Source organism: Lithobates pipiens, unplaced genomic scaffold (genome assembly GCF_037356315.1).
Source record: "Lithobates pipiens isolate NorthernLeopardFrog02 unplaced genomic scaffold, aLitPip1_a1.2 Scaffold_1, whole genome shotgun sequence".
NCBI lineage: Eukaryota > Metazoa > Chordata > Amphibia > Anura > Ranidae > Lithobates > Lithobates pipiens.
The window spans coordinates 233,105,736-233,129,866 of NW_027507685.1; the positions used below are offsets into that span (position 1 = coordinate 233,105,736).

Below are 24,131 nucleotides of genomic sequence, written 5' to 3' on the forward strand. Positions count from 1 at the left end.
AAGGTGATTTGGGGGACACCCCAAACCACCCTCCCCACGTTGAGGGCAAGTGACCTGGTATGGCGCTCGCTCCCCCCCCCCCCTTTTCCTGGCCTGCCAGGTAGCTTGCTTGGATAAGGGTCTGGTATGGATTTTGGAAAGACCTCACTCAGTTTTTTATTTTTATTTTGCCGTGGAGTTCCCCTTAAAATCCATACCAGATCCAAAGGGCCTGGTATGGTTTTTTGGGGGACCCCACGCCATTTTTTTCTTAAATTCTGTCATGGGGTTCCCCCTAACCACTTCAATACACTGTATTATATACTCTGCACTATATACCCTGCACTGACTGCACTATATATTCTCCACTGTATTATATATATAACACTGACTGCACTATATACTCTAAACTGTATTATATATACTATACGGACTGCACTATATACTCTAAACTGTATTATATATACTACACTAACTGCGCTATATACTCTGAACTATATATATATATATATATATATATATATATATACACACACAGTATATACTACGCTGACTGACTGCACACTACATTACCTGCCTTATCTCCATTCATACACTATATATAGCCGCCGTGTAAGCAGCAGTCTTATATAGTGTCTCTCACAGCACATCGTGCTGTGATTGGACAACACATGCAGGTCAGTGTGCATGCTTTAGCCAATCAGCAACTGTCAATGCACTTCGATCTCACAGAGCATTACAGGGCGCTCAAATTGCTGTGAACAACGGCCCATATGTTCATTTGTTCTGCGAACAAACGAACAGCTGATGTTCGAGTCGAACTTACGTTTGACTCGAACATCCAGACCATCCCTAATTCAGGTCACTGACTCTGGCCCCGGCCCTCTGGTAATAACTGCAAACCAGTCAATCCTGACAGCTGAAAAGTGACATTTTCACAGGTGGCTCTGACAACTAACAAGTGACTCCCGACGCTGTCACTTGACAGATAAGTCCACCTGCCTGGAGTTTGCATGTTCTTCCTCTGTCTGTATGGGTTTCCTCCCATACTCCAAAGACATGCTTGTAGGTTAACACCTTCCTGTCCGGTCTATAGCACAATGACGGCTGGGCGGTGGCTATTCCGTTCTGACTGGACATCATATAACGCCCAGCAGACAAGCCACTTGTGCATGCCCCCGCCACTTCGACACACTGCATCCCTGATCATGATAAAGGGCCTATGACATGGGCTCTTTACCATGTGACCAACTGTGTCCAATCACAGCTGATCAGAGCATTACTAGGGAGTTCTGGTTCTTGGCATTCTTCTACTCACGCTGACGGTCTTAAGTATAGGAGAGCTGATAAGCAGCTCTTCTGACGGGGGGGGGGGGGGCAGTGCCCACCTACAACGCCCACCAGTGGTTCCAAGCAGTGCCCATCAGTAATGCCAATCAGTGTCCACCAGTAATGTCAATCAGTGCCCATCAGTAATGCCTGTCAGTGCCTCCTCATCAGTGCTGCCTATCTGTGCACATCAGTGCCGCCTATCAGCTAGATGGATAGGTGGTACTGATGTGCACTGATGGCATTGATGGGTGGCACTGATGAGTGAAACTGATGGGCATTGATGGACATCAGTGATGGGCATTGATGAGCAGCACTGATAGGCTGGACTGATAGCCAGCACTGACTAGCATCATTATTGGGCACTGATTGGTGGCACTTGTGGGCATTGATGGGCACTGATTGTTGGCACTGAATGGTGACACTGTTGGCACTTTATTATAATCAGTGCCTTGATTACATGTTTTGTCCCCCCCCCTGCTAGGAGATGCCACTGATCGGCTCTCCTCACCACACACTCTGTCAGTGTGAGACGAGGAGCGTCAATTACTGGCATCTCTGTGTTTACATGTGACCCGCTGTGATTGGACACAGCCAATCATATGGTTAACCACTCCCCTACCTGCCCATAGTAATATGACACCTGCAGGTGGGATCTCCCATTCTGGGCGGGCATTAGAGATGGACGAACGTTTCGTGAACGTGAACCGCGAACGTGGCCAAAAGTTTGCGAACCGTAAAGTTTGCAGCAGGCCCCATTGACTTCAATGGCAAGCGAACTTTAAAAACCTACAGGTCATATTTCCACCACAAAATAATTACTAGCTGTGCACACATAGTCCCACCACATGACCACTGACATAACACATGTATGAAGTGAATCTGGGATCGACAGCTACAAGCATTCTTTTTTTATATGTGACATTTTGACAATTCAGGACTCAGGAGCGCATGAAGGCAATGGAGGAGAGGAAAGGTCAGGGTAGGCTATGAAGAGGGTGCAGGAGATGATCACCAGCACCGTGATATAGAGCACTGACACCAGCACCGAGATATAGAGCACTGACACCAGCACCTTGATAGAGTGCATTGACACCAGTACCGTGATATAGAGCACTGACACCACACCAGCACCGTGATGGAGAGCACTGACACCAGCACCGTGATAGAGAGCACTGAGACCACACCAGCACCGTGATATAGAGCACTGACACCAGCACGGAGATATAGAGCACTGACACCAGCACCTTGATAGAGAGCATTGACACCAGCACCGTGATAGAGAGCACTGACACCACACCAGCACCGTGAGAGAGCACTGACACCAGCACCATGATAGAGAGCACTGAGACCACACCACCACCATGATATAGAGCACTGACACCAGCACCAAGATATAGAGCACTGACACCAGCACCGAGATAGAGAGCCCTGACAGCAGCACTGATATCAGAAATTCGCTGCTGGGCCTCAAAAATATGACACCGCTCAACCTCTTCAAACAGGAGGGTATCCATGCCTCATTCATTTTTATAAATGTGAGGTAGTCAACACTGTCGTGAGCTAAGCGAGTGCGCTTATCGGTCACAATCCCCCCTGCTGCGCTGAACGTCCTTTCAGAAAGGACACTGGAAGAGGGGCAAGCCAACAGTTCCATTGCAAATTGGGCAAGCTCTGGCCAGAGGTCAAGCCTGCCCACCCAGTAGTCCAGGGGTTCATCACTCCTCAGAGCATCCACATCGGCTGCTAACCCGATGTAGTCAGACACCTGTCGGTCTAGGCGTTCCCTGATGCTGGATCCGGATGACACCTGTAGATGGGTCGGCTGAAAGAATTACCTCATATCAGAAGTCACCAACACATCTTCAAATCGCCCTCTTCTTGCAGGCGCTGTTGGATTGGTACCCGCAACTCTTTCTCTGGGAGTGGGAATTGCTCCTCTGCCAGTGCACGCAAAAGCAGAATGCAGCATTTCTCGAAGCAAGGCCTGGAAGTGCTCCATTCTGACAGCCCTCTGTGACAGTGGTAACATTTCCACCATTTTGTGTTTGTACCGGGGGTCTAAGTACGTTGCCACCCAGTACTGATCCTTGACCCTTATGCTTTTTATACATTACAGTGTTAAAACACTGGAGCATGAAGGCCCCCATTTGCACTAAACTGGAAGCGGTGTGGTGGCCAGGCTCCTGCTCATCATCCAGGATAATGTCGTCCTCCTCGTTCTCCTCTCCCCATCCACGCACAACAACAGGGATCCTAGAAAGGTTTAAAGCATGCTCTTCTTGCTCCTCCTCATCCGCCCCGACACCATCCTCCTCTGACTCCTCTTCAGACTCCTGTTGTTGACTTGTCTCAGATAGAGTAGGCCCCCCTGGGAATTCATCCAGCATTGCTACTTCCTCATCTTCCCGCTCCTGCTCCTCCACGGCTTGATCAATGACACGACGTAATGCACGCTCCATAAAGAAGGCATAAGGTACCATGTCACTGATGGCGCCATGGCTGTGACTGACCAGTTTGGTGATCTCATCAAATGGCCACAGAAGTCTGCATGCTTTGCGCATGAGCAGTCACTGGCGCAGTGAAAAAAAAAACAGCTCCCCAGATCCTGTTCTGCCGCAGAGTTCATACAGGTAGACGTTAACTGCACGTTTCTGCTGGAGCAGCCTATCAAGCATATAAAAGGTTGAGTTCCATCACGTCAGGCAATCGCAGATAAGACGTCTGACCGGCAGATTGTGTCACCGCTGAATCTCAGCAAGGCGAGCCATGGCCATGTAAGATCTTCTGAAGTGGGCCGAGATTTTCCTTGCCTGCCGCAAGATGTCCTGGACCCCAGGGTATTTGACAACGAATCGCTGCGCGACCAAATTTAAGACGTGTGCCATGCATGGCACGTGCGTAATTTTGCCCTGTTTCAATGCGCTAAGCAGATTGGCACCGTTGTCACACACCACTTTACCAACTGTCAAATTGAGCGGTGTTAGCCACTGATCTGCCTGTGAACGCAAAGCTGAAAGGAGTGCCGGGCCAGTGTGGCTCTTGGCATCCAGGCACAACAGACGGTGAGAGCCTGGAATGTGGCTTTGTGTGTTCCGTTGCTCCCACTGGGCTTGGTGATGGCAGCTCATGTGCCTTCTTAAGGCGGTCGTCCCTAGGTGAGTGTTGGGCTTACCGCGACTTATGCGTTGACTGCAAAGATTGCAGATGGCAACATTATTGTCATTAGCGGACACGTTAAAAAAAGCCCACATTGCGGAGCCATGTGCCGGTGTCCTGGGAGAGCCCGATGTGACCGTACATGGTTGATCCCTCACTCCTGATACATTCGCATTCTGCTTTATCCCTCCTGTGCAATCTAAGTTCTTCCTGCTTCTCCTCCCTATCTACTGGTCCATATCTCCCTCTGAACTCTCTTCCTCTTCCTCTCTTGTGGGCACCCACGTGGCATCACTAGACACGTCATCATCAACGTCACCTTCCGCACCGCTATAATTAGAGATCTCAGAGTAGGCAGCAACAGCAGGGACAAACCTCCTCCTTGGGCTGATCTGGGTACTATCGTCAGACTGCTGAGTGGTGGTTGTTGCTACCTCCTCTTCCTGATCCAATGCCAAGAGTGGCTGCGCATCGGAAATGTCTTGATATGGATCGGAAAATAATTCCTGTGACTCAAGCGGAAGGTATATGGTGGTGGTGGTGGTGTTGGTGGTTGTGTCTTTGGGGGTGCACATAGCTGAGAGTGAAGAAGAGGGTGCAGATCGAGAGGATGAGGAGGGTGCAGAAGAGTAAGGCTGAGTGAGCCACTCAACCAAGTCTGGTGCGTCCTTTGACGTAATTGCACGCACCTTCTGCAATTTGCCACTTTGGCTCAAGTCTGTTGCTCTTGCCCTACCCCTACCACCCCTGCGGAAGGGCCTGCCTCTTCCTCTGCCTGTCATTTTTTAAATGAAACTGTGACAAAAGTCTCTAGAGAAGTGCAGTATGTATGTGGAAGAAGGTATATAACACCCAGCTTCAATCTGTTGTTTTTGGGGGCCACTGGTCTATCACACCAGTTATAATACTTTTTTTTATTGCGTTTGTCACTCTTTGTGGTATCACTGCAGAACCACTCAGCAGTCACAATGCTGCACAGTGGAAATGCACTATACTATGCTTTCTATATGTGCAAGTATTTTATACGTGTATTACACACCTATGTACTGCACACCAAATAGTACACCTATACCAGTCCTTACAAGGACCTTTGTGGACCTAGTAGCTAGTGATTTGCAGACTGTAGCTCAGTTACTACACTGATAAAGGACTGCTGCAGAATAGGGCAGCAGTGCACCAGCACCCTATATATTGTACACCTATACCAGTCCTTACAAGGACCTTTGTGGACCTAGTAGCTAGTGATTTGCAGACTGTACCTCAGTCCCTACACTGATAAAGGACTGCTGCAGAATAGGGCAGTAATCTGCAACAGTGCACCAGCACCCTATATATTGTACACCTATACCAGTCCTTACAAGGACCTTTGTGGACCTAGCAGCTAGTGATTTGCAGACTGTAGCTCAGTTACTACACTGATAAAGGACTGCTGCAGAATAGGGCAGCAGTGCACCAGCACCCTATATATTGTACACCTATACCAGTCCTTACAAGGACCTTTGTGGACCTAGTAGCTAGTGATTTGCAGACTGTACCTCAGTCCCTACACTGATAAAGGACTGCTGCAGAATAGGGCAGTAATCTGCAACAGTGCACCAGCACCCTATATATTGTACACCTATACCAGTCCTTACAAGGACCTTTGTGGACCTAGCAGCTAGTGATTTGCAGACTGTACCTAAGTCCCTACACTGATAAAGGACTGCTGCAGAATAGGGCAGCAGTCAGCAGCAGTGCACCAGCACCCTATATATTGTACACCTATACCAGTCCTTACAAGGACCTTTGTGGACCTAGAAGCTAGTGATTTGCAGACTGTACCTCAGTTCCTACTCTGATAAAGGACTGCTGCAGAATAGGGCAGTAATCTGCAGCAGTGCACCAGCACCCTATATATTGTACACATATACCAGTCCTTACAAGGACCTTTGTGGACCAAGTAGCTAGTAATTTGCAGACTGTATCTCAGTCCCTACACCGATAAAGGACTGCTGCAGAATAGGGCAGCAGTCAAGTATAATATTCTTTCTATATTTGGAAGAAAGTATATTATACGTGTACAACCCTATATACTGTACACCTATACCAGTCCTTAAAAGGACCTTTGTGGACCTAATAGTAATAGCTAGTGATTAAAATGACTGTCCCTGCTGCACACAGCGTCCTGTCCCTCCCTGCACTGACAAAAGACAAGCTGCTGCAATCACCAGCACAGCAGTGCACTCAACCCTATATACTGTACTACACCTATACCATACCAGTCCTTAAAAGGACTTTTGTAGACCTAATAGCTAGCGATTTGTGTCACTACAGTCTGTCCCTGCTTCACACAGCGTCCTGTCCCTACACTGACATAAGACAGAATGTAAAATGGCCGCCAGATCACGTCTATTTATAAGGTAGGGGGAATGTCTAATTGTCCATGTGCTGAAATGTCTCAATTGGCTGTCCTGTACCCCATGATGGATGTGTCATCACGGGTCAAAGTTCTTTCACACTGTAAACACATATGTCCGCCGGGCGAACAGCGGCAATAGTTTGCCGATCGGGCGAATTGCGAACACGCAAAATTCGCCAGGAAATGAACGCCGGGCGAACAGTTCAGTCATCTCTAGTGGGCATCATATGATGTCCTCCCATTCCCGGCCGTCTAGGAGGCATGCCCGCGGCTTCGCTCAGGACCCGGTGTGCGAGACTGGCGGCTGTGATGTTCGCCGGGCACCTGCGATTGCCCAGGAACACAGCAGGACCGTGGATCTGTGTATATAAACACACAGATCCACGTGCTGTCAGAGGAGAGGAGACCGATGGTGTGTTCCCAGTACAGAGGAACACCAATTGGTCTCCTCCCCTTGTATGTCCCCTCCCCCCACAGTTAATCACTCCCAGAGAACACAATTAACCCCTGCAGCGCCCCCTAGTGTTAACCCCTCCCCTGCCAGTCACATTTACACAGTAATCAGTGCAATTTTATAGCATCGATCGCTGTGTAAATGTGAATGGTCCTAAAATGTGTCAAAAGTGTCCGACATGTCCGTCACAATGTTGCAGTCATGAAAAGAATCGCAGATCGCCGCCATTACTAGTAAAGAAAAGAAATGCCATAAATCTATCCCGTATTTTGTAGACACTATAACTTTTGCACAAACCAATCAATATACGCTTATTGCGATTTTTTTTTACCAAAAATATGTAGAAGAATACGTATCGGCCTAAACTGAGGAAAAAAATTGTTTTTTTTTATTTTTTTAAATAGGATATTTATTATAGCAAAAAGTTAAAAATATTGAATTTTTTTTTTCAAAATTGTCGCTATTCTTTTGTTTATAGCGCAAAAAATAAAAATCGCAGAGGTGATCAAATACCACCAAAAGAAAGCTCTATTTGTGGGAAAAAAATTACGTTAATTTTGTTTGGGTGCAACATTGCATGACCGCACAATTGTCAGTTAAAGTGACGCAGTGCTGAATCGCAAAAAGTGCTCTGGTAAGGAAGGGGGTAAAATCTTCCATGGGCTGAAGTGGTTAAAGAGCTGCGGATGTGGCCCATTACAGAGATCGGGGTCGCGCCGTGTTACAGCATTGAGGCGTGGCTGTGATCGCTGCGATGCACGCCGCTCTGGAACGCCGTCATATTACATTGTCCCAGAACGAGAACTGCACCACCCTGCCATCATTTGACGGTGGGTGGGTGGCATCTTGTTAAATACCACCAAAATAAGCTCAATTTGTGTGAAAAAAAATATAAAAACTTCATATATGTACAGTGTTGTATGACTGCACAATTATACAAAGTGTGACAATGCTGAAAGCTGAAAATTTACCTGGGCAGGGGGGTGAAAGTGCCCGGTATTGAAGTGGTTAATTAGTGTTAGTATGTGTGTAATCATTTGAAATAGGGACCTTAGATTGTAAGCTCCTCAGGAGCAGGGATTGATGTGAATGTACTATAGATGTAAAGTGCTGTGTAAAATATCAGCGCTATATAAGTACCTGTAATTAATAAATACATTGTTGGTGGTCTCCTAGTTTGCAGAATACTGGAATGAAGTTAGGAGGGAGATGATAAATCATTTTCTAAGGTGCATGGAGCACATCATATTGTCTGCAATCGTTTTCAGTACTGTATACCAGTTTTAGCACAGAAAAGATTTTGTTTGCCTGGTAACTAATGACGCTGCCAGCTGAGGCATCCTATTGGTCAGTTTCCCTGTGGAAGTAGAATGTAAGTGATACAATGTTATCAGATGTAGAGTAGAGTGTTGGAGATCACTGAGCCCCGCAGAGATGATTCCTGTATATTACCCGCTGCTCCTCTCCCTGCTTCCTCTCCCTGGATTACTATCCGCCTCCCATCCAGGTAATGATTTCTGCAATGTGTCTGTATCTCAGTAGTCGGTGCGTGTATTGTGTGTTTGGTGTTCAGTTGTCCAGATAACTTCTACTTTTTGTATTACATTGGATAGAATGTGAGAAGATAGGTGTAGGATTATAGAGGAGGTGATGGGAGAAGCCGATCCCTCCAGTGTGACCCCCACCTGATGACCCCTCTCTGTGTTTTCTCTCCCCGCAGATGATTTCTTGTATCAGATTAAGCATCAGTGTTATTACCGGAACGGGACGGAGGATGTCAGGTTTCTGTCACGTTACATTTACAATCAGGAGGAGTATGTGTACTTCGACAGTGATAGAGGATTCTACATCCCCAGAACCGAGTATGGGAGACTGGACGCCGATTTCTGGAACAACAATCCGGATACATTGGAGAGTACACGGGCTGCGGTGGAGACAATCTGCAAACCCAACTATCAGATCTTCGAACCTACAGCCATAGAGCGGAAATGTGAGTACCGGACTCCTCCGTCTGCTATGCTCGCAGATCTCCTATGAAGCAATGCACCGCACCTGGCTACTAAACCAGGGAATTAGACTTTTTAAAAGAGAATCATTCAAGGAAGATCACTCTCTTTCTTGTGATAGGTGGATTTTTACTACTAGATTATGTGTTTTGGAGAACCGGGTCACACCCATGTGATCCGATTCCTCTCCAAACTGTCATTTCACAGTGCGATATGAGACCTGAAATGTGCGTGTCATTAACATTGTATGGGCACTCCCAGCAGTTCGCATAGGGCAGTGTGAACCGCTGTGCGAGTCGGGCATCATGCGGGAACACCGCAGTGGTTTTGCAGGGTTCCCACATCGCACAAGTCAGGGCCATCTTTCATATAGATTGGACCCTGGGCAAAATTTTTCTTGAGGCCCCCCCCCCCCCCCCCCAATGCAATTTCACTCTCCACCTGCTAGGAGACATACAATAAATAGAAGCTAGACTTAAAATCAGTTTTCTGTATCAAATCAGGCAGCAACTGCGATTGGTTGCCAGCAGTTACAGCATATCATTACTGCTTACTGACTAGTTGCTAGAGGTTACAGCACACATTACTGCTCACTGATTAGTTGCTAGAGGTTACAGCATCACCTCCTTACAGCAGGGGAGCATGATATACATAGGAATGCCACCTTTTATTTACATATCAATGCTGCCAGCCGCAGCTATTTGCTTAGTATTGTCGCCGCTATTTACATACGAATGCCAGTTATTTACATGTAAGCACAGGGTCTGCAGGTGAGTCATCTGTACACAGCAATAAGGCAGAGCTGGGCAGCATTAGTAGCAGCACTTCACACTGAGATATTGGGACACAGCACAGGACTAAAACTTCAAGGGACAAGGGAATTTAAACCTGGATAGTTGGCAAGTATGAGGCAGCTGTTTTGGGCCCCACAACAATGACAGGGCCCAGGGCAGCTGCCTCTTTTGCTCTGCCTTAAAGTGGTTGTATACTCATTTTTGGTACTTTTACCTACAGGAAAGCCTATAATAAGGCTTACCTGTAGGTAAAAAAAAATCTCCTAAACCTGTACGGTTTAGTAGATATTCCCCTCGGTATGCGCCGCTGACTGCAGCGGCGCATGCGCAGAAGGGGATTCTCGGCCTGAAAATCCGGCAGTGTCCGGCCGGCCGGAATGAAATCTCCCGTGTGCATGCGCGGGAGTGACAATATCGCGGCTCCAGCCACTCACAGCGCCGGAGCCGCGATACCCGGAATAAACGCAGAGGGAGCATGTCGGCTCCCTCGGCGTGGATCGGGCCAGATGTCGGGGCCTCGTTCTAAGGTAAGTATTTCATAATGAGCTAGTATGCGGTGCATACTAGCTCATTATGCCTTTTGCTTTGCAGGTGTAAAAAAATAAAATAAATAAATAGCGGGTTTACTACCGCTTTAAAGACGGCCCTATCCCACAAATAGAGCTTTATTTTGGTGGTATTTGATCACCCCTGCGGGTTTTTATTTTTTGTGCTATAAACAAAAATAGAGCGACAATTTTGAAAAAAAAACGCATTATTTTTTACTTTTTGTTATAATAAATATCCCCCAAAAATATATAAAAAAAAAACCATTTTTTTCCCTCAGTTTAGGCTGATACGTATTCTACATATTTTTGGTAAAAAAAAAAAAAATCGCAATAAGCGATTGATTGGTTTGCACAAAAGTTATAGCGTTTACAAAGTAGGGGATAGTTTTATGGCATTTTTATTAATATTTTTTTTCACTAGTAATGGCGGCGATCAGCGATTTTTATTGTAACTGCGACATTATGGCGGATACCTCGGACAATTTTGACACATTTTTGGGACCATTGTCATTTATACAGCAATCAGTGCTATATAAATGCAGTGATTCCTGTGTAAATGACACTGGCAGTGAAGGGTTAACCAGGGGGTGGCAGTGTAGGGGTTAAGTGTTCCTAAGGGTGTGTTACTAACTGTGGGGGGCTGGGCTTTGTTTTAGTGAACACTGATCTCTGTTCCAATCACATGGAGCAGAGATCAGCATCACTTGTTGCTAGGCAGAACGGGGAGATGCTGTTTACAATGGCATTTCCCCATTCAGCCACCCCGTGAGACGATCATGGGTATCCCCGCGGCAATCGACCAGACTCACGGGGGTCCTGACCGGCATGCGAGCGCCGCCGGCGGTAGGCACGCGATAGCTAGGCGGCATATAAAAATGGACGTACCTGTATGGCAATATGCCTGCCCATGCCATTCTGCCACATCGGCGTGCGCCAGTCGGGAATTGGTTAAACAGGTTTAACCATTGAGGATGGTTAAAGCGGAGTTCCGCCAATTTTTTTATTTATATTTTCTTTTAACCACTTCAATACCAGGCAGATACACCTCCCTGCCCAAGCCAACTTTCAGCTTTCAGAGCTGTCGCAATTTGAATGATAATTGTGCGGTCATGCTACACTGTACCCAAACAAGTTTTTTTATCATTTTGTTCCCACAAATCTACAGTATCACATCTATAGTACATTCACATCAATCCCTGCTCTCGAGGAGCTTACAATCTAAGCTCCCTATTTCAAATGATTACACACATACTAACACTAATTAACCACTTCAATACCGGGCACTTTCACCCCCCTGCCCAGGTCAATTTTCAGCTTTCAGCATTGTCACACTTTGTATAATTGTGCAGTCATACAACACTGTACATATATGAAGTTTTTATATATTTTTTTTCACACAAATTGAGCTTATTTTGGTGGTATTTAACAAGATGCCACCCACCCACCGTCAAATGATGGCAGGGTGGTGCGGTTCTCGTTCTGGGACAATGTCATATGACGGCGTCCCAGAGCGGCGTGCATCGCAGCGATCACAGCCACGTACATTGCTGGAACACGGCGTGACCCCGATCTCTGTAATGGGCCACATCCGCAGCTCTTTAACCACTTCAGGCCACGGAAGATTTTACCCCCTTCCTTACCAGAGCACTTTTTGCGATTCAGCACTGCGTCACTTTAACTGACAATTGCGCGGTCATGCAATGTTGCACCCAAACAAAATTGATGTCATTTTTTTCCCACAAATAGAGCTTTCTTTTGGTGGTATTTGATCACCTCTGCGGTTTATATTTTTTGCGCAAACATTTTTTTTCTTTGTTTCTGTAAATTGTTTTTATAAATAAGTACGTTTTCTTCTTCAATTATGGGCACTGATATGACTGCACTGATGGCCACTGATAAGGCAGCACCAATGAGGTGGCACTGATGAAGTGGCACTGATGGGCACTGATAGCCCTGGTATGCGGCACTGATGAGCACTCATAAGTGGCACTGATGGGTACTTATGGGTGGCACGGATGGACACTAATGGTCACTGATAGCTGGGCACTGATAGGTGGCACTGATGGGTGGCATTGCTGGGCATCACTGAATTTATTTGTTTTATAATGGTGCCAGTCAGTGCCCTTTTGTAGTATTTGCATATGTGGATGGCCATGGGGGATGTACCTGGCCATTCACATGCTAGAGGCTTTCCTGTTGGTCCTGACAGCTTCCCTGGTGGTCCAGTGTGGGCATCTGTGGAGGGTGGGCTGCACTAATAAACAATCAGTGCAGACTCCCCCTGTCAGGAGAGACGCCAATCAGCTGTCACTGTCAGACACAACGGAGGAAAAGCTGATCAACGGCTGTTCCTGTTTACATCATGATCAGCTGTGATTGGACACGGCTGATCAAGTGGTAAAGAACCTCTGTCGGAGGCTCTTTACCGAGATTGGTGTAGCAGTATGTCAGACTGACACACCGCACCACTAATCGACGCAATGCACATCCCCACGGGCGCGCAGCAGCTGTTATCATGCTGGATGTCATATGACACCCAGTAGGATAACTGAACCACCACCGTGCTCTGCTATAGGCCAGACGGTAAGTGGGTGAAGTCAGCAGCTACAAATACTGCAGCTGCTGACTTTTAAAATAAGGACACTTACCTGTCCAGGGCGCCCGCGATGTCGGCATCCAAAGCCGATCTCTTCCATGGTTCTTGGGTGCTGCTGCCGCCATCTTTGGTAAGGGAATCAGGAATCATTTCCTGGTTCCATACTGCGCATGTGCAAATCGTGCTGCTCTATAAAGACATTGATGAGCATGTTTGAGGTGGATGAACTTGACTGGCCTGCACAGAGTCCTGACTTCAACCTGATAGAACACCTTTGGGATGAATTAGAGCAGAAGCTGCAAGCCAGACCTAATTAAAGTTCATGTGCTTGTTAGATCCCTTTCGCACTTGTGAGACCTGAAAGTCATGTGATTTTTGCTGTGACTTTGACGTGAGTTTCCTGCAATTTTGACGTGGCTTGAAGCAGTGGCTGTGTAATCTTGAGGTCTATGGACCTCAAGTTGCATCGAAGTCGGACCAAAGTAGTGACGGGACTCCTTTGAAGTCACTGCGACTTGAAGTTGCACAGATATGAACGGTACTCATTGGAAATCATGGGGTACGACTAATCATGCGACTTTGAACGAATCCTCTCCACCCCCATTCCAAATCCCCCCTCCTTGCACAAACTCGCCTCCCCAAATCCTCCATTCTAGCACAGATCTCTCACTCCCCCCAATATTTCCCCTCCTAGAGCAATAATGCCCCCCAAAACATCCCTACTAGCACAAATCCCCCTCCGACAAAAATGACCCCTCCTAGCAAATATCCCCTCCCCCACCCACCAAGGCTGGGGAGGGGGAGGGCACAGCTGGCTCCAGCTCCCAGTCATGCGATAAAAGGTGAAGCCAGTTGTAAATCAGCCATTCGGGATCCTTCCTGAGTGTGGCGCAGTTCTGCTTGCTATCAGCTGACACTGGCTACAACAGTAAATAGTCTCCAGGGACATTAAAGGGAAGTATGCTTCTCTTTTAATTTTTTTACACACTGAATGGCATTATATGTTTTTGTTCTTATATATAAATGTCTTTATGCTGAGTGTAATTCTGAGTATCTCTTCTTCTGTATATATGGACTCTGCACAGTACTACTTCTCTTGTCCTGTATTCTGGGTGTAATCTTGGTATCTGTTCTAAGGGCCAGTTCACACCACATGCAGTCCAGTGTGTTTTTTTTCTGAAAACACATTGGAAAGTAGGTTATATGGTTTTCAATTGCATAGTTCACACCAGCGCTTGCAGTTCCAGAAAAAAAGTAGAATATGCTGCATTTTTCCTGCACTGGACTGTACTGGAACGCTGTAAAATGCATAAAAAATGCACCGGAACGCACTGGATCACATTTGTCCTTATTTAGACCCTTCACACTGGGGAAATTTTCAGGCGCTTTTTTGCTAAAAATAGCACCCGTAAAGCCATGAGTGCTTTCCCACTGGGGCCCTGCGCTGGCAGGATGTTAAAAAAAGTCCTGCAAGCCGCATCTTTGGAGCGGAGAAGGAGTGGTGTATACACCACTCCTCCACTGCTCCTGTCCATTGAAATTAATGGGCACCGCTACTGAAGCGCCTGCAAAGTGCCTCGGCAGCGGCGCTACATGGGCGCATTTAACCTTTTATTCGGCTGCCAGTGGGGGTTAAAAGTACCCGATAGCGGCCGAATAGCACAGCTAAAATGGCAGTAAAGCTCTACTAAAACTAGCAACCTTTTTCTATCAATGCCCACCCGCCCCAGTGTGAAAGCAGCCTTAAAGCGAAGTTCCCACTGTTTACATGAAAATTATTTTTTCATGAATATCGTTTTTTTTTTATTAAACATTAAACATTAAACAAAGTATTGATCGCCGCTCGATTTCACAAACAAATATAATTTTTATTATGCCTTGCTGGCATTTTCCTTATTGCTTGTGGGCATGTGAGGCCCACAATCCCTATCTTCCTGGACACGGTGCTGAGCGACCAGCATGCACCGCCCATTCGTGCGCATGCGCAGTATCAATGGCTCGCAGCACTATACACTTCAGAGGCTGCCATCACCATGGGCGGCATCGTCAGAAGTGCCCGCCCCGTGGCAACGAAGCCCTTAGTGCTGCCCACTGACTCCTGTGAAATGACGTCAGATACCACAGAGAGGAAGTGGCAGAATACACAGGACAACATAGCAACAGTGCTGAAGGGTTGAGTTAAAAAAAAAAAAAACTCCAAATGTTTTTGCTAATGCATAATGCTGTTGATTTAAGCAAAGTTGTTTTTTTGGGTTTAACTCTGCTTTAAGGTTAAGAAAAGGGGGGGGGGAAGCACTGGACTGCATCAAAAACACACCTGGAACGCATTAAAAATGCATTGGAACGCATTAAAAACACGCATGCAAAAAAGCACCTGGAACACATCCGGACTGTGTTTCTATGGTGTGAACTGGCCCTTATTCTGTATGTATGGACTCTGCACAGTACCACTTCTCTTGTCCTGTATGCTGGGTGTAATTCTTGGTATCTGTTATTATTCTGTATGTATGATAGACATGTGCTACTTGTTTGGTCATGTGACGTTAGAAGGGGCCGGTGCCACCAGGTGACATAGCTGGGTGGCCCCGCCTCTTGCCTATAGAAGAACTGTCAAAGCGCAGAGTGGGCAGGAGGAGCGGTTCTCATTCTTTCTATTTTTGGGTGCGGCGGGCATCGTGATTGATGATGGATACATCAAGGGACACTATAATTTTTTTTTTTTTGAAAGGATTAATTTGGCAAAAACTGTTTCTTGTGGCTTTTACTTTTTGACACTTTTTCAGTGAATGGGTAGGGGTACAATGTATCGAATACACATTCATATGGGGGGGGGATCTGGGGTCCCCCTTGTTAAAGGGGGCTTCCAGATTTCGATAAGCCCCCACCCGCAGACCCTGACAACCACAGCCCAGGGTTGTCGGGAAGAGGCCCTTGTCCCTATCAACATGGAGGCAATGTGCTTTGGGGTGGGGGTTGCAGAGCCCCCCATGCCCCAAAGCACCCACCCTCTCATGCTGAGGACACGTGGCTTGGTATGGTTCAGGAGAGAGGGGCGCTTGCTCATATCCCCCCTTTTCTGACCTGCCAGGATGCATGCTTAGATAAGGGTCTGGTTTGGATTTTGAGGGGGACCCTATGCTATTTTTATTTTATTTTACCATGGGGTTCCCCTTAAAATCCCTACCCTACCCTAGGGACCCTACCGAATTTTTGTAACATTTTTCTATTGCCGGGCAATGCCGACATTCTTTATCTTTACATTCATCTGTCAGTGGGGAAGCCTGCTGACAGATGATGACTCATGGTTGTTAAGGACGCGGGCGGCCGGCTTCCCGTCCCACTGCTTAACAGCCAGCTATTTCTTCACACAGAATTTGAATCGGTCAATCGATTTTGGACCGATCCGAATTCTAATCCTTCTGAAAAGTTAGAATTCTTTTGAAAATGTATAAATTAAATGAATTTTAATGAAAACAAAACAAAATTTAACAAAAACAATACCAAACTAAACACATTCCATTAGGAAATGAAATTAGTAACAAATCTATCCGAAATGAAACATTTTTTTTTCCGTTATGCACATGTCTAATGTATGGATTCTGCACAGTACCACTTCTCTTGATCTGTATGCTGGGTGTAATTCTCAGTATCTCTTCAAAGCAGTAGAAGCAAGTGAATGTTTTCTTTGGTCTACTTGCAATATTGTAAGAGGCAGTAACCACATTTTAATAATTCCTCAAGCTTCTTTGTTGGAAACCTCTATTATATATTATGACATTTGTTAAAAAATAAATTCCATGTCTTACAGCTGAACCCGGAATCAGAATTATCTATGTACCATCAACAGACCAGAAATATGAGAACATACTGACCTGCTTTGTGGAAAACTTTTTTCCTTCAATGATAAATGTCACCTGGCTGAAGAATGGGGTAGAGGAATCAGAAAAGGTTACAGCTTCAGAGCTATTAGATGATGGAGACTGGACATACCAGATACATGTCAACCTGGAGACAACCATAAAGCATGGAGATGTTTTCATCTGTCGTGTGGAGCACAGCAGTTGGACCACACCTAGAGAAGTACAATGGAGTAAGATCAACCTAACCCTATTTACTTCTTTTCACATGAAAGGGAATTTTACAGAAGAGGGACATAAACAGCTGCTAAAAACTGTTGCTTTCATGGCAAAAGTGTTTCTAAAGGCAAAATGATGTTTTCAAATATTACATAGTGTGGGGGGTTAGAACGTCTGTCTTGTTTTTTCTTCAATGAAAAATCAAACATTTTGAGTTGTTATCAGATTAGAACGGGGAGAGTCTTCCAATGTAGAAACCTGATCCAATGTAAACTGAGGGGGGATTTCCATCACTTAGGAGAGAGAACAAATATTTTCCTGTTGTGTTTCCGACGCAGGAACTTCAGGAAAGTTTCCACAGTGGGACACAGATGGCAAAAAACCTGACCGGGGTTCTTACCATTTTCTGCTCCATCCACAATAAAAAAAAAAGAAGGGGTGATTAGATATATTTTAACCTATTTAGCACCAAGGGTAAAACAAACCTTAATGCCCATACCCAATTTTGCAACTTTGTTCTGTTAGTAAAACCGTACGTATTTGCCTGCTGAAGAAATCCACTTGTAGACAAAATGCATGTTGGGCAGTAGAGCTGCACAATTAATCGTCAAGAATCGTTATCGTGATCTTGACTAAAATGTTTCACAATTCTTTCTATGCAAAGAATTCTCTCTGCTCTTCTGAAGCCACAGGTCTCAAAAGAAAGGAAGGAAAAAACGGACAGTCTGCCAAGAATCACAACATTCTTTATCAGTTGCACTTAAAGCGGTTCTTCACCCTAAAGGGGAAGTTCCGCTAGTATTATCCCTCCCCCCCTCCGGTGCCACAATCGGCACCTTTCGGGGGGAGGGGGGTGCAGTTACCTGGATAATCCAGGTATCTGCACCCACTTCCGGCCAGACCGCCGCATGGCTCCGCCCCCCCCCCCCGTTGTGTTCTGGGAAACACACAGTTCCCAGAGACACAGCGGGGGACCATAAGAGAAGCGCAGCGCAACTCGCGCATGCGCAGTAGGGAACTGGGCAGTGAAGCTCTCATGCTTCACTTCCCGATTCCCTGACAGAGGATGGCGGTGGTGGCTGCAGCGAGACGAGCGATTGCTCGTTATCTGCCGCCGACATCGCTGGAACCTGGGACAGGTAAGTGTGATATTATTAAAAGTCAGCAGCTGCAATATTAGTAGCTGCTGGCTTTTAATATTTTTTTTTTTTTAGGTGCAGCTCCTCTTTAAGTATAAACATTGTAACAATTTGTCAATGGAATAGACTGTGTGTAAGTGAAAAAAGTTTAACTAAACTAAACCTTGACATATGTTGGTTTCAAGTTAAAATATATATATTTTTTGCTAGAAAATTACTTAGAACCCCCAAACTCTATCTCTCTATCTCTCATTTTAGTAGACACCCTAGAGAATAAAATGGTGATTGTTGAAATATTTTATGTTACACTGCATTTGCGCAGCGGTCTTTCAAATGCATTTTTTTTTAAAATTACTTTAATAAATAAAAAAACAAACAAAACCGTTAAGTTAGCCCATTTTTTTTTTTTTTGTATAATGTGAAAGATTTTATGCCGCAAGAATCGTGAGAAAATCGTATATTTGATATTTTTATTCTAAGCAAAAAAAAATTGTGATTCTCATTTTGGCCAGAATCATGCAGCTCTATTGGACAGGGTCAGTGGCCTGTGATATAATTACTCTCATCCAGGGCTTTTTTTTCTCAGAGAATAGGTGCAGGAACTCCCCCTTTCCGAGTCACCACTTGTCTCCGCCACTGCCCACCTCCGAGCCCTATTCCTTGGTTCCACCCCCTACCCACCTCCCAGTACTACCCCTTTTAAAGAATACAAAACCACATATCATTTTGTGGTTGCTGGCCCCCACGCCAGCAACAATATATCTCCCTATCAACAATGGACCATATGCAACAAAATTTCCCTGTAGCCAGCATCAATAGACTCTCCGTCAGCCCAATAGCAACAGATCCCTAAATCAAAAATAAAGAGATATATGCAAACCCTAAAGAGTTAACTACAAAATAGTTTTTTGCTAAAAAAGAGCAAAATACAAAAAGTCACAACAGGCAAAAGGATTCCCGCTTATTCCCTATATATAGAGCAGAGAGGAACTGAACAACGTCCCCCGTGCTCTATATTTCCCTATATCACTGGAAACAGACAGCCCATAAAGATATTCCCTATATCAATGGAAACAGACAGCCCATAAAGATGTTGCACTAACCTCCAGTAAATAAGGGGGAAAAGGCTAAGGATAAATCAGGAGTCCGCAGGCCCCCCCAGATAAGAGCACCTCCTATAACACTTGTAAATCCCCCCAAGCCAACTATAAACAAATGACTAGCATCAATTTCCTAAGGGGAGCAGTGTGTTCCTGAATAGACAGGTATAGGTCACACTGTTCCACAATGGAATAATGCACGATACACACTATTATGATATACCAATATGACACATTAGATAGTAAACCGGTCAGTCAAAAGGAAAATGGGGCTAGATCAAAAAAATCTAGATGGTTAGTCCCAAAGGAAAAATGCTCTATTAGTCCAAAAAACTTATTGGTAATAAATTCCCTTCATGGGCCGGTATATTAGTTCTCTAAAGACACAATAAATCCCCATAGGTCTCGTCCTGATGTAAGAAATGTAATACTGGAGACAAAAATATATATTTTTTCATGTGCCAGAGAGGTGGTGTGAGTCCTTAAGGAATAATATCATTAATAATTGCATCATTTTAATTCAAAAACCACAGATAAATAAATTCACTGTAACCACATCCTAGGTTTCCCACAGCTTGCAGGTAGATTTCCATAGGCAATTGATATGGTGGTATGATTCTAAATCAATAGTGGCTACTTATGGATCCAGCTGATAACACAGAGATTTCCACTAATCCTGTGTGGAGATCGATCTGTCAGTGTATGTACAGGGCATAGAATTCCTCAGCATGGATTTCCTCAGCTCTGGTTTTTCCTGTGGATTTTAAATTATTGCAATGTTTCAATACTATCCATTAGGGATGAGCTCAAGCGTGTTCGCATGGAACACCTGCAGAGCCCACCAGGAATTTGGCGCAGTGCTGCGCTAATCACAGGCAGTGAGACATTGCCCTGATGTGCGGCTGCAGAGATCGGGCAATGTCTGACTGCCTGTGATTAGCGCAGCGCCGACTTCCTGGCGGGCTCTGCACGTGGAGCATGCGAACACGCCTGAGCTCATCCCTACTATCCATACATGAACTGATAGTAGTTCAACGGACAATGGGATCAAAGTGCAGAGTTCTGGCACATGGGGTAGGTCTCCATCAGGGTATTCAAAATAGTTGTTCCAAATAGTGCATCATTTGCTTTCAAATCAGCTTCCTCATAGAGCCAGGGTGTTGGCGGGGGTCGGTATAAAACGGGGGTCCCAGTGTAAAGTTTACATGTTTCGTTCCTCTGATATCGGAACTTCGTCAGAGCTTAGGGATAGTCAGCTGTCATTTGCTTAAATATAGGGCCTTACCCCACCTTTAGGCCGGGTTCACACTATTGCGATGCGGGAACGCCGCGAATCCGCGGCGTTTTCCCGCATCGCTCACCTCCCGCCGGCAGTTCACACTGCCCTATGCGGACGGCTGGGGGTGTCAATGTTATGTTAATGACACCCCCAGATCCGTCGGCATATCGCAGTGCGATCTGCCGACTCGCACAGGAATCGGATCGCATGGTGTGAACCCCCATGCGATCCGATTCCGTTGCGGACCCAAAAAAGGGTCCCGTGCGAGTTTGCTGCGGGACCGCTGCGAGTTCAGCCATACTATCTGTATGGCTGAACTCGCAGCGCTACGGAGATCGGATGTGATTTGCTGTGCGAATCAAATCCGGTTCTCCCCCCGCAGCGGTGTGAACCCAGCCTAATTACGTTAAAATCAACACAGGTGCTACCCACCCATTGCTACCAATTGATATATTAAGTCCACAAGTGCTCAAACCATTTAAAGTATGTGTGCTGTGTTGCCCCACACGTCTACACTGTTTGCAATCTTTTTATACATCCATTTCCATACATAAGGGAACATAATAATAGTACTGTATACCTAAACTTAAGTTTATCACCTCAGACAGACACATTCATCGATTGCTTTAAAATTACCAGATTTTCCGCCATGTCTTCACCAACATAATACTTTTTCATTTATATTCGTGTTGGCACACTGTCATGTAGCCATAGTCATTGCATTGCGATCTTCACTATTTTCACCATATTTGTTGTATCACAATGACATAGATTTAAAAGACCCTTAGAACAGCCGACAGACATTGCGACTGTTTCTAAACTGTCCCAGTAGCCCTATAGGGAAGTACAAGGGACTAAGGTTTCTTTTATTCCATCATCTGGTACATGGACACAAATGAAAACACCATATCGGTCGATGCATCGATTGAAGCCAATCTTACATCACACGTATACTTGCAGTGCTTGTCGGTTTTTTCAATGCAATAATAAAATAGGGATACTCTTGACAGTTTCTAATTCACCGGGTTTAGGAACAGGAAAAACAACCACTACCTCACAGAGGGAGATGAGCATTTATATGATTTACTCATTGCATTAAGTTCAGTTGTCTAATCACTTTAATTGTAACTTACTTTATACAACATAATAGTGGCAACGTCTATAGATGGAATATCTATCTATATGATTACTCGGTCATCATCATGTTGATACGGGATTCATACATTTTGACTTATGTGGTGTGAGCATTCCCTAGTCCCCCCCCCCCCCCCATACACCAGACAATTCTCACGGATTATATCCAATGGGTCCGACATCTTTTAAACCAGCCACATCAGTGCATATCCAACGTGGATCGTGTACCACAGTAAATTTACCCACAATGTATAGTCACAGATAGAGACTGTCAGCCACTCGGTTAAGACACAGTGTGCAGTATCGCCCATGATAGGGCATATACATATCTACCCGCGATACAGGCACAGTTGCCCCATAACCAGGACAATAGATCCCTTCCTCAACAGTAGATCTCTCCCAGCAACATCTGACCCCCCAGCAATATAAGACCCACCACTAGCAACATTAGACCTCCTGCAAAAATAGACCCCCTCCAACCAGAAGAGATCCCCCGATCAATAGACCCGGCAGCAGACCCCAGCTTTTCTTGCCATATACTGTACATATCCATATACAGTCAGTGCTGGAGGTGCTGGAACTACGTTCCCCCACATTCCTGCTTAAAAAAAAACCTGCTCTCGCCAACGGCGAAGAGTTTGATGCTTTATGTACCTTGTGATTTTTGTGTTTATAATTTACAGTATATATAATTAGAGATGTGCACGAGGTTTCATTTTCTGAATTTCTTTTGTATATTAAGATTTGTTTTGTACATTTTCAAATAGATTTAAAATTTTTCTAATCAATTTCAAATTCTAATTTCAGAAGAAGACTATATTTGTACTAGTTTATTCTATTCTATTTTATTCTATTTTTTTCTCTTCTATTTTCTAAAGCAGCCTAAGAAGAAATCATCGTCTTAGTTTACTTTTATACCTTACTTTATTTATTGCAATATGTTTCCATTTTAAATTCAAATTCATTTTTGAATTTGGATAATTTATTTTCGTTATCATTTATTTCGGATTTGTTGAAATTCGTTACTATTATGATTTGGACATTCGGATACATCTTAGTCTCTGAATAACGGAAATTTCTTCCAAATTTTGGTTAATAACAAAACTGATCGCACATGTCTTCAGGTAATATATGGTGAGATTTTAGCAATACTACTCTATAGTTATCATAGGTTAAAAAAAAAATACACAAATCCATCCAGTTCAACCAGTAGTAGGGAAAACAAATTAAATACAATTGTATATACTGTATACACAATCCTATACCAAAGTTGAGCCAGAGGAAGGCAAAAAAAAAATCAAGGATGATCCAATTTGCTTTAACAGGGGAAAAAAAATTCCTTCCTGATCCCTCAAGGGCAATCAGAATTTTCCCCGGATCAACTTTACCTATAAATGTTAGTACCCAGTTATATTTTGTTAATTTAGGAAAGAATCCAGGCCTTTTTTTTTAAAACAATCAACTGAGCGTGGCAGTGGGCATCTATGCCACATTTTTACAGCTCTTACTGTGAAAAAACCTTTCTATATCTGGAGATGAAATCATCCAGACATAAAGAGTGCCCCCTTGTACTCTGTGATTACTTTAAAGTGAATAACTCAAGACCAAGCTCACTATATGGACCAGTTGCGGTGCATCCATAAGGGCACCGCCCCCTCTCTCTACCCAAGCCCTCTATGATCAATTGATAGATTCATGCATAGCAGGGGGTGTTTTTGAAGCACCTGATTAGAGCCATAGGCTCGAATAGGCTTCAAAATAGGTGAACTGTGAGCGCCATGCTTGGCGCTCGCCGTCCACCCAGGTGTGTTAGAAATGAATATTCGCTTTCCTAACACTGATTCGCCTCTCTGACAATCAGGTGCTTAGGTCTGTTACCCGTCACCTAATTGGCTGAAATGACAGGACGCCTATCAGGAGGAGAGGATGGGAGGAGATGCACCGGCTGCCCCACCAAGACAGGGTAAGTTCCAGGCAGACGGTGAGCGGGCGGGGGGGGGGGGGGGTCACAGTGGCAGCATTTTATGGGCATAGTAGCAGCAGTTTATGGGCTCAGAGGCTGCATTTGATGAGCACATTGGCTGCGTTTGGCACAGTGGCATCATTTAATGGCATAATGGCTGCATTTGACACAGTGACG

General features: G+C 45.1%; 1 protein-coding gene across 1 annotated transcript in view; it reads left to right on the forward strand.

Moving 5' to 3' along the window:
- The first annotated feature begins 8,676 nt into the window (after positions 1-8,676).
- Positions 8,677-24,131, forward strand: part of LOC143984697 (HLA class II histocompatibility antigen, DQ beta 1 chain-like) — a 34,391-nt gene continuing 18,936 nt past the window's right edge. The window contains exons 1-3 of the mRNA XM_077484658.1: positions 8,677-8,826; positions 9,040-9,309; positions 17,072-17,353. Of these exons, the coding sequence (XP_077340784.1) occupies positions 8,754-8,826; positions 9,040-9,309; positions 17,072-17,353 (625 nt within the window). The 5' untranslated portion in view covers positions 8,677-8,753. The remainder of the gene's footprint in view (positions 8,827-9,039; positions 9,310-17,071; positions 17,354-24,131) is intronic.